Raw genomic sequence first — 12,077 nt, forward strand, 5'->3', positions numbered from 1 at the left:
CAACCCACACTAGAACGACAGTAAGAGGTTGTAGTAGTTTAATTACAAATAATAATATAAATAAGAAATAATAATTAATTGCTGAAAATAGATGCCATGGAAGTAGACAGACAGGAGAATAACAGAGTTATATGGGTCAGGCATTCATAGACACAAACAGTTCTCTAAAGGGTGTACAGGTGCTAGAACATTAAGCTGCATAGAAATCAACAACAATTTATTTATATCAGCCTATTTCCATGTTTAAAGTGAAAATATATAAATAAATTAAATTACAGTAGTTCAAGCCTTTAGGCAAACTCAACAGTTCTATGACATGCTGAGAATGCAGTTTCATTCTGTAAAGCAGCCAAAGAAACAAAACTACCTCAGTAGGTAATCAGGACTACAAAATTAATATATTCCAAAAATGAGGAAATGTTACTTTTAAATTTTCTTTAGGTTTTCTCTTCATGCCATCACAATGTGGAGCATCCCCCTTAACAGAGAGACATATCAGAGGGATTATCAGCCTGATCCACAAGCCTAGAAGCAGCTTCCCTTGAGGGAACAGGGCAGCCATCCCTCTAACTCCTCAAAAGAGCAGGTAATGCTGAGGCAAAATAACAGCTGTTCCTTGCCAGAACACCTGGACTGCCACAACTGCTTGTTTACACCTTGTCAGATAATTAACAGGATAAAGTGTGTTTCCAATAAACTCCTGTATCTGCCTGTTCCACAAACTTTTCTAAAACCTGTAGCTTTGCCCGTTTGGCTGACAAACTACTCCAGCTCCACTGGCACAAATGAGGGAGGCTTTGAGTCAGGAAAGGTTTCAGGTGGAAGAAAGTCTCCATGGATCACAACAGTCTTTCTGGGCTGATAAAACTAAAACAGTCCTAGGGAGAAAAGCAATGCCAGAGGCAGGCAACAGGAAGGAGAGAAGCCCAAGGTCAACAAATTTTATTTTGCTTATAGAGAACTAGAGCACAAAAAGCAACAGAAAAACCTCATTTTTAAAATAAATTCTAATGGAAGATCTTAAGCTTGACGAACAGAAGCAATTGTATGTTGAAAGTAAATGAAAACCACAGATTCCCAAGTGGCAAAATAAACAAATTATATTCAATGCCAATGGGAAAAGAAATTTTGGAAACAAGACCTCAACAGAAGACGGTGCCTACAGTGCCACTTGATGGCTTATTCTGGGAGTGCACTCAGAGTCATACCCATGAGTCACCAACCAGCCCTTGGGCTTCTGCTGCTCCACATCTGGACTCTGATGCAGAAGGGAAGAATTGAAAACTGCACAAGTACTTTGTATTAGCAAATCTTCTCAGTTTCAGAGTTTTTTATTTTACGATATCAAAATGTGCTCAGGAAATTTATTTATTTTTTGTGGTTTGGGTTTTTGTTATTTTTTTTTAAACATGATCTTTCAAGAAGCTGAGGGGCAGAGAAAGCAATCACATAGAATTGGGATGACCCTATTAGAGTCAGAGGTATTTGCACCCTTTTAGTTAACAGAAAAAAGCCTCCTACCACACAAACTAACCAAAAAAGGACCAGGCCAAACAAGTCCTCATGAACCACCTGTTGGAAGAGGACCAGGAAAGACATATTACCACCAGATTTCACAGAAAAGTAACCTAGGGACATGGAAGCCCAGCATTAATTCCCAACTGTTTTCTTGCAGCATTGCACAGTTCTGTACTTGTGGCACAGACTATCCCCTTGCCATTACTAAATATTCCCCTTTTTCCACTCTACAGCTGTCAAAATAAGTTACTGTAAGGGAAGTTCAGCTCAATCCCCAGTGTTTATCCTGTTCTTGGAAATGAGGTGAACCACTTTATCTGGTAACAGCAACAACAAAAAACCCTGCCAACCTTGCTCTAAAGGAGCACCATATTTTTAAAAATTCAGCCTGCATGTTTATATTTTCAAAAGAGTTACTTGTAGGATTTGATCCTGACATATGGCAATGTCACCTAAAAGTTAAAGAATAAGCTCAGTGGTATTACAGCCTGTTGTAGTCAAAGACTTAGTTGTGAGCTTAACTCCATGTGCTGCGCATTGCCTAAAAGCGGACTTCTCAGCAGGATGAGGCCAGAAGGTACATAGCAGCACAACGACAGAATAATCCCAAATGAAAGCAGGATCAGAACCACTGAATGACATGTAAAATGTCCTTACTCTGATGCTACAAGTTAATTATCTGGCATCCCATGGAAGTCTAAGGGTAAAAAGTAATTAGGAATTCAGATATCTGCATTTAATCTGGCAATTACTTACAGTTATATTTTGGGACAAGTGTAATTAGAGTTACAGCTAATGAGCTAGGAAAATGACAAACAAAAAGCTATCAATCACATTAAACGTGAACATAAACAATGATGAAAATGCTTCTTTTGTTAGTTTCAAATGTACTTTTCATTTAAGTCTGTTAATTAATGTCTCATGGGTATTAGTGTCTGTGTAGTTATGGAAACCTCTAGTTTAAGAACAAGTCTTTTAATCTGTTGTGATGAATGTCTGACCTTATTATAATTGATTTCTAACTATCTGGAACAAATAGGAAGGAACTGTGATTTCTGAACATACACAGCCTCCAAAGATATCCGTCTGATGACAAGCCGAGCATCTCAGAACTCACACTTGCTGTTATCATGTTAACCATAAGTGACATCTTAAACACATTTACTCCTAAATACCCACTTAAAGATCATAGACAATTTTTTGATCTAAACAATATCCATTTTAGTTTGCTGTAAGTCAATTAGGAATCAATTTATTTTCAACTAAAGAGAAGAACACAAAAATCAGAAAATATTAATCTACGTCATTTCAAAAATTATTTAATTCAATTGATGCAACTTTCTTAGGTGGATACAATAAAATCCTACCTGTGGGAATCTGAGACCTACTCATGAATAAAAAGATGGAGTAAGAGAAAGAAGCAACTGGAACTGGAAAGTGAATGACCGATAATATTCCAATTATCCACTGAACCACTGCAAATAATGATTAGATGCTATAATACAGTTTTCCACCTTTAGTAAGGATAAACAAAATTGATATTTTGCAAGAATTTCCTCAACAGTTGTTGCCTATGTGGGAGGAGTTTTTTGCTGTTGTTTTGGGGTGTTTTTTTTACAATAACACAGCATGAATTTGGCCCTTGCAAAAATACCTCAATTTTCACAACTGAGGAAGACATATTTCTTAAATAATTAGTCCTTCACGTCAAACATTTCTACTTTGAAATAAGGAGCATCATATAATGACAAACACTGTGAATCCTATTTCAATGTAATTACTTTTTATACAGCATCACCTACAAGCAGAAATGTAAACAAAGATAGCTGTACATTGGTTGGTGAAGCTTTCTGCATTAAATAAAGTTCTTTTTTCAAAAGAAAAATTCTAGTATCTCATCTAAATTACTTAATCATACAATTAATTCGGTAGAGTTAATGTGTTGGCTGAATTCTAGGAAGGGGTTTTATTCCATCACTTTACTCTTGGAAGACACAGACTTAAAAGTTTTAAGTAAGGCAACTGATGGAAGATACTTGTGTGACCATGTGAGGTCAAATATACTTCAAATTGCACAATGAAAACAGTTCATGTGAAAGTCATTATAATATTGAGTTTACACTGTTTTCAAAATATGCTCTTAAATATCTTACAACCTCGACATCCCCCATTACAATTCTGCACGTAGAATAAAGTTAGTTAAGTGACATCATATCTGATTGAACTAAGCTTCTTATATGTGAGAATTTAATCTCTTCTAAGACAACACTGGATGTCATGTAGATTGCAGCAGAATTTTTATTCTTTTAGAACTGACTTCTTCGATGCAGGAAAAAGAAAAATAATCATATATCCTTGACAAGAAAATAAATGTTGACTTATTAGCTGAGTCACAAGGAAAAAACTTCTACAAATAAATTATACAAGCTGAAATATACCTTTTATTGGCTTCTTGAGGCCTTAGATCTTTTTAAAGCTAAGTAAATAAAGATTAAATTTGTTTGAATGCATTCTACTTAAAAGGATTTGTGTTAACATTTTTACTTCTGGACCTCATGCTATTAAACTCAAGAAGATACATCTAAAATCTTGAATGGAACAAAACTGAGAGTATTGGGAGCAAACAGCATTCCTTGATCCTTCAATAAGATTCACCGAAGCAAAAAAGTTCTTGTATCTCCAGAATTTGCTTGCAATCTTTTAAAAAGATACGCATTCACGTTCCCCATCCATTTCCACCCAAAGTAAGTGCATATTGAGTCTCTAAAAAATTTGTTGGTGTGTCTTTATTTGTTGTTTTGGTTTTGGTTTTTTAAGCTGTTAGACTAAAATTGTTAAAATTTGCAGGCAAAGATGACAAAAGGTGGATGTAATGGCTGAACTCCAGAGAGCTTCAAGTAAATTTCTTAAATGTGTTCAACTTCATAAAGATAATTCTTCCCTGTGGCTGGCTTATTGTAATTGGGAAAAGCTTTTTCTGCCATAATCTTGGTTTTTCAGAGATATAAAATCAAAAGCCCCGTAGCACAAACTTTGAGCTTTTTCCCTGAACATAACTCAGAAGCATCAAGTGATTGAGTAAAACCAGCAGAAGTGCCACAAGAAAAAAAAACCACCCTCAGGAAATCCATATGCAAACCATATCCCCTGCTTGCCAACAGTAACCCAAACCAGCCACACCAGTATGCCAGAGAAGAACAATGTCTGGTTTAAATTATTTCTTAAAATACTCTGTATCTAAGAGTTTAACATGCACAAGATATGTTAGAACTGCATGTGTGTACATTCCATTAAAGATCTGCTTACCTCTCCCACAACTTCAATGATGTCACCAACTTTTAATTCCAGTTCATCTTCGTTTTGAGGCATATAACTGAAAGCCACCTGACATCTTCTTCTTCTGTTTCTCTCTCCTGGTGGAAATGAAGGAAACAGGGAAATTGTACAATTAAAAGAAAATTTCATGCCAAATATAAACCAGGAGAAATTACTAAATATGAAATTTAATTCCTTGACACTATTAAAAGAATCTGAATGTTTGTAATACTTACTGTATTCTGTCTAGAATTTACAAAAAGAAGGCAGATAAAAGATTTCTGCTACATATTTTTTCTTCTAACTATTTTCATAATGTCATGCAATTAATAAATTAAAATAAATTGTGGGGACTTTTTCCTTTCTGTAATGTTATTTAAAAAAATTAACTAAGAGCTTGTGCTTCTTAGTGATAGGATGGACCAACTTTACCCAGGGGATCTTGCCAGATGTATTTGCTACAATTTCTTTTCTAGGCTAATGCTCTATGAGTATGGTGTAGGCAAATCCAGAAACTGGAGAGATGGGTAGGAGATAGAAAACCTTGTGGCTTTTGTTGATTTGGAAATAAGCTCTCAACTGATTATTTTGTCTTGTATAATTTTCTCCATAATTCTTTAACAGGTGTACAAATATCTCAATAACATTTTAAATATATATATTCTTTTACATAGATATATACACATACAGATATAAATTTATATATGTATGTATATGTGTATATACACACATATTTGTAAGTTGTGTATTTATCCACTAATATAAGATTATAGTAAACAGAAGGAAAACCCTTCACGGAGGATTCCAAAAGTTAGGTATATCATTGGGTTAGTGTGGCTACTGGAAATCATGCTACCAGCCACATTACTCTTCAGCTTGGATGTTCAGGCTCCCTTAAAAAGCTGGTGCATCTTTGGATGCATGACAGGAGAGAGGCTTGAATTTATAGTTTTGAATAAGACACTTCACCTGATCCTTCTGCGATCACAGTTTTAAGACAGGTAAATAAATGAAAATATTCAGGTCCAGAGTTTTGTTTGCCAGATCAACTCAATTATATATAATTATAGTCACATGATTTGTAGCAGAGTAGGTGAGAGAAGCTCGCTAAATTAAGTTGCCAAAGCTTGCTGCTCAGGTTCTGTTAGCTGAGAGACAACTTACTGACATGAATAACAATCATGTTGGAATGTCATGGAGGAGGAGAAGGTAGGAAGATAGAAATAATTCAAAATACAGGATTCACTAATTACTCCTTCTTCTCTAGATGATGTGCAATGTATAAACCATACTATTTCATTTTATTTATAGACATTAATCCATACAAACATATATAAACACAAGTAAATGTACTTTCTCTTATACTGTTTCTCTTAACTGTTAAACATGCTCAATACACAACAAAATCAGTTGTGTAAACACTGTCCAAGAACAGCCTTAATGTGACATTAATTACAGAAATTACAGAATTGTATCTTATGGTCAGTCTATTATCTCCCCTGCAACATGTATCGATAATCCTGCTCTAACGTGAACAGTAATAAAAAAGTTACAGAAGTTGTTGGTTTTTTTCTAATCTATTAATTGAAACCACAGAAAGAAGGGAAAAGGCAAGCCATTAAATTTGGCTTTCTGACAATATTTTTCACAGCCACTGCAATCCTGCATGAGTGGCAGCTTTCTGAATGTTAACATTAACATCTTAATGGAATGTGACCAAACTCGCTCAAATTGACTCTTTTTGCCACCTACAGGTGACATTCTTCACCATCTAAACAAAAATGGTTTTAAACCAACAACTTTATGCAGCTGCATACAGAACTTAAATAAAATAAATATCTTCCATATTGAGTGTTTCTTTTATTGTGCAAAAGAGGTTGGCTATTTTTCCTGAAGACAACATTACCACTACGATTTCTAACATCGAGTAGCAACTGATGTGCTGACATTGCCTGATGAATAATCAATACTGTGTGACCCTTAGAGAACATTTTAAAGATTGCTTAGAGAGTAAGAAATAAACACAATTCTGGATGTTAATAATAGAACTGTATGAATACTTCCCCATCCCACACCATCCAGTTTTTTTATTACTGTATAGAAAACATAGCAATAGTCTGCATTTATTCACATTAGTCTCATGGTTATCTCACTGCTCTCCCTCTCCTTCCAAAACTTTCCCTAAAGAAATACCTAAGTGGAGAGTACCAAGCCTACAAGAGGCATGGACTCTACGTACCAACTAATTCCTCACTCTGATCTAATGCAGGACAACAGCTCCAGCAGTGAAAACCTTTGGTCTGCAGGAGAAGGTGCTTCTGGACCCCACATGCAAGCTAATGTTTAGAGCATTTGAGCAGAGTTGTGTGAAGAGCTCTACAGCCAAGGAATATCTCTTTTTCTTACACTACAGCAACCTGGGTAATACAGCAGTATTAATTTTCTTAAGGTAACAGAGCTTATAGGAAAAGTAGTCAGAGTAACCAAGTTGTGCATACAAAAAGTGTTAGTAAAGAAAAACTGACCAACTGGGACAACTAACCCGCAGTTTAGACAGAAACACTGCAGTCTTGGTCTTCTCTCGCCATATCCCCTTTTGCTAATATTGCCACTTATTGCAGAGTATTATTACAGTCTGTGTTTTCACTGGTAGTCACCTATGATCTAAATAGTACACTGCGACTTTAAAAGGTAACTTGACAGGTTGATGTAAAGTTTAAACCATATAGGGCAGCAATTCTGCAGTGAGGACAGCAGATACTTTCTAATCTAGTAAGTTTTTTTCTTGCTTGTAAATTTATGAAGAAAACTCCTAGTTTGTGCAGTCAGTTCTTAAACGAACCAGGCAGCTAGAGAACTTGCCACATGTGTACACAGGAGCTAACCAAAGGAGCTAAACCAGTGACTGCAAAGCATACTGCACCTGAAGCGATGGCACCAAGACCTCAACAACTGTGCAGCAGAGCATGCCTGACTCTTCTCTGCTCCTCTAAGGGCTGTGTAGAATCACAGAATCACAGAACCATGAGACAGATATAGGAGGGACCTATGGAGATCATCTGGTCCAACCCCTCTGCTAAAGCAGTATTGCCTAGAGCACATTAGGCAGGACTGCATCCAAGTGGATTTTGAATATCTCCAGAGAAGACTCCACAGGCTTTCTGGGTAGCCTGCTCCGGTGCTTTGTCACCCCCACAGTAAAGAAGTTTTTCCTCATGTTCAGGTGGAACTTCCTGTGTTCCAGCTTGTGCCCTTTGTCCTGTCACCAGGCACTAGTGAAAATAGTCTGGCTCCATCCTCCTTACACCCACCCTTTAGACACTGACAGACATCAATAAGGTCTTCTCCTCTCCAGGATAAACAGCCCCAGCTCTCTCAACCTTGAAGGCACTGAACAAAGTGTCTGCAGATCTGGCAAGGGAGGAAAGAAAACGGGCCTTGCATGCACTGTGAAAGGTGTCAAGTCATGACAGACCATAAGAGAGATGTTGGCTGCCTCCTTAATTGCAGCTGTTGATTGCTCCTGTTCACCCCAACTGGGGATACCATTCCTTTGCCCTGAGAGGTGAACCAATTCTCTGATCATACCCTAAAACTTTAGCTCAGAGCAAAACTTGTTAGTTTAGCAATGTCAACAACAGGGTTTGCTAAACCAGCTCTGTTGGGACTTCATCCTAAGATTCACCTACCTCTCATTGTAGGTGAGTTGTACATCTAATTCTAAGCCTGTTACTCATGAGTGGAGAGAATATAATACCTTCACAGAGTATGTAGTGTCACTGTAAAATAGACAACTAAAATACATCAGATGAATGACCCTACAGAGGTGTCTTCTTCTACTGCTGTAGCTAGATAAGACTTCAATGTCCAACTTGAAAATCTCTAAAGTTAGGTGAAATGGAAGAAGAAATTAACATATATATACTAACCTTTTGTTTTCCCCACCACAAGAGAACAAATACAGCAATCCAATTCATAACGCAGTATAACTATTCTATAGAGTAAAAAACTATATTCAATATAAACCTTCAGAGAAGTCCCTCTCCCTTAAGTATACTTAAAATGGTTGACAATCTCTTCAAAATTAGCACAAACACACCCCCTCAGAGCACCACCCCAATTTTGTAATTGGATGTGTTTTAAAAAGAGTTGTATTGATATCCTTGCAGCTCCAACAATGCAACCCAATTGTTCCAGGATTTCTGTTATTACTGTTTTCTAATGAAAGTGTTGCTATGGAAATTGCATGGGTTAGGTGGGGGACTGAGTCAAGGTTTGCAGCGTGAGAAGCCTAATGACATTTCTCCCACACCAAAATGATTTCAAACACACTGAAATACATAGCAGTTCCTGCAGAACCATGGACTTCCCTCTACCATTGGCTTGTGGCAGGCTCAGGTGAACCATAAAAGGAAACTGAGATCCACTGGGCCACCCTTCAAGTAGATACAAAGTGACTGAACTTGGTAAAACCACTTAGCAAAGAAGTCACTATCAGGGAGGTCTGTTAAAGGAAAAAGATCAGTTGGAGGAAAAAAAATTCCTGTCTCCATTTCAGATTTCTCTGCACGTGGCATCATCTGCCCATCAGTCTCAGTTGCGCTTCCCCATCCTTCAAGCTTTCAAAGCTATATTGGTCACTGGGGGGAACCGGCTCAGGGCACAGCGTCTCCTGGTGAGACAAGCTGGGCTGTGATGTGACTCAGCTAGAAACTAGTTTTAAAGTTAATCGGTAAAAAGACAAAAGGCAACTGTTGTACAACTAAGAGATAACATTCATGCTTTGAGCTTGCATGTTACTGATTTTAATGGTACTGATGCAGTGCAGGTACAGTTGTTTCAGACTGCCAGGCTAGATAGTTCACACATTTTTTTGTTATAAATAATTGAATTTCATATATTAAAATGCAAATATTAAGAAAAAGGTTGAGCTACAAGCTTACTTCAGGGAAGTATTATTCTTAAAACCGCTACCTTCAGTAGATGCTTTTAAGAAACAGATGTTATCTAATTAAAAGCAAACAGACAGTATTAAAAATGTTAACTTTTTCAGTTGCTTTTTTTTATAACACATTGAAGATAGTGTTAAGAAACTTCAGATAAAACCAGTCATACTCAATTCTAATGCGGATTTTGTCACTATCTTCTGCAACACAAGTATTCACCCACCAGTAGAAATACAATTTCGATTTTAAAAGGCACTGGAATTGTCAAGTCCCTATTTCCTTTTTTTCCTGGAGGACTTTGGCAGCATTTTTCTGAACTGGGACATGACATATCACTTCTAACTCTCTCATCACCCACATGCTGTTAAAAGGGTGAATGTTTTTGGATGCATGACAAAAAAATCCTGCTGAGGTCTGTTTGTTCACTGTCTAGCAGAAAACAGAAGTAAGCCGAGTGTGAATATTTTTACAGGGCAGTAATGGGGAAGTGGCAGGGTGGGTTTTTTTTAGTTTGGGTTGGGATTTTTTTTGTTTCGGTGCGCGGGGGTTTGCTTGGATTGGTTTTTGCTTGTTTTGTTTTGTTGGTTTTTAATTTGTGACATTATTATACCAAGAAGAGAAATATGAACTATAAGAGGAGTGAGGGGAGAAGGAATATCTGAGGTGGTTCCAGGACTCTACCAAACAGGTTATGTAAAGCTGTTGCGTTTTTCTGCAAGCAGATGAACCGAGAAGTGCCTTGGTTTGATGTGTGCAGCTGAATCGTGAAGATTGCAGGAGTCCATTAAACACAATTAAGCCACAATGCAATACAACATCACTGCTAGTAATATGTTACTCCAAGAGCGATAATGTTCTTCTGTTACTGAGGAGCAGGTTTTCTCTTTATAGACTCCACAAAAACATTTCCAGGTCTCAGTCATCTGGTTGCTCCTGTGAATTTTATGACCAAGATTTGTCTGTAAGGGAGCTGAAAGCCTGGAAGACACATTTGTGTTACACCATCACGTTTTAACACACATGCACAGTCAGAGCAACAGCAAACCTCAGGCTGTTCAATAAATCCTTTATTTTGTTAAAAAGAGGCAGTGATATTCAGGCCTTTCCTTGTGTATGAAACTTTCAGATAATAGCAGCAATTACTGGAAGCAACTTACAGCAACAACACAGTACCAGGGGTCACATGCTTTTAGGAGAAAACCATTAATTAACTGAGAAGTGGAGCACATCCATATGCCACAGTAGGAACCAGGGTTGTGCATCTGACAGACAGAACTGAAATACCAGTGAAGCTGACATCATTATTTAAGCCTAATCCAAAGCAGAAGAAAATGCTATAAAAGTAACTGTAAACAAGCTCGAAAGACACTCACATAGTTTAACTATACATCACCATTTTTTCCCTGAATCTGTACCTTACCAAATGCATATAAAAGGAGAAACTTCTGCAAGTGTAACATCAAGAATTCAGTCAAATCACCATAGCATTATCACTAGAAAATTGGACAAAGCAAATGCAAACTCCCAACAGAAACACTTGGCCTTGACATACAGGCTCCATATTTTATACTCTGTCTTTTAGGGGGAAAGTGTAAAATACAGTATTAAATTCTGCTTTAACTCAACCACATGCAGAACTGAAAATATGTATGTTCATTAAAGCTACTAGTTCAAGAACTTGTATCATTTAAGCTTCATACCGTAGATTTTGATTTTGGATCATTATTACAGGTGAAACACTCCGTCACAAGATGAAAATAGGAACTTGGTGGCACAGTTTCAAAGATTTTTTTTAAGAGTTTTTTAGCCAGCACTTTAAAAGCAGTTACAGTCCTACTAAAGACTGATAAGCTCACTCAGCTTGTCACCTGCTTTCTGGGATGCAAAAATATTCCCCAGCAGCAAATGCTGCCTTTACATCACCTTTTACCAAATTACCTATTCTCTTGCCCATTCTCAGTAATTATTTGATGCTCCAGTCTACCACCTTTCAGAAGAAGTGCATTCCAGGGAGCAGCAAATGTTTCTGTCCCCGGAAACACTGTCCCCATGTCCCCAGACACTAGACTGCAGGTTGTATTCTGGCCTCTTCTATATCAGTTTCAAGTAAGCCTCTCTTATTAGAGGAAAAAAACCAACATTGTCAAGATTCTATTTTCACACCAACAGGTAACAACACACATTAAACGAATGCCTCAAGAAATTATGGAAAGATGCAAAAAATACAGCAACCAATTTTCTGGTTGCTGCAGTCATGAGAGCTATTACGCAATGAACATATGCAATAAATCAACAACA

General features: G+C 37.2%; 1 protein-coding gene across 1 annotated transcript in view; it reads right to left on the bottom strand.

Annotated features, from left to right (window-relative positions):
- Positions 1-12,077, bottom strand: part of SH3KBP1 (SH3-domain kinase binding protein 1) — a 196,044-nt gene that overhangs the window by 105,638 nt on the left and 78,329 nt on the right. Inside the window, exon 3 of the mRNA XM_009997142.1 lies at positions 4,825-4,931. Within this exon, the coding sequence (XP_009995444.1) occupies positions 4,825-4,931 (107 nt within the window). The remainder of the gene's footprint in view (positions 1-4,824; positions 4,932-12,077) is intronic.

This window comes from Chaetura pelagica, unplaced genomic scaffold (genome assembly GCF_000747805.2).
Source record: "Chaetura pelagica isolate M959 unplaced genomic scaffold, ChaPel_1.0 scaffold80, whole genome shotgun sequence".
Taxonomy (NCBI): Eukaryota; Metazoa; Chordata; class Aves; order Apodiformes; family Apodidae; genus Chaetura; species Chaetura pelagica.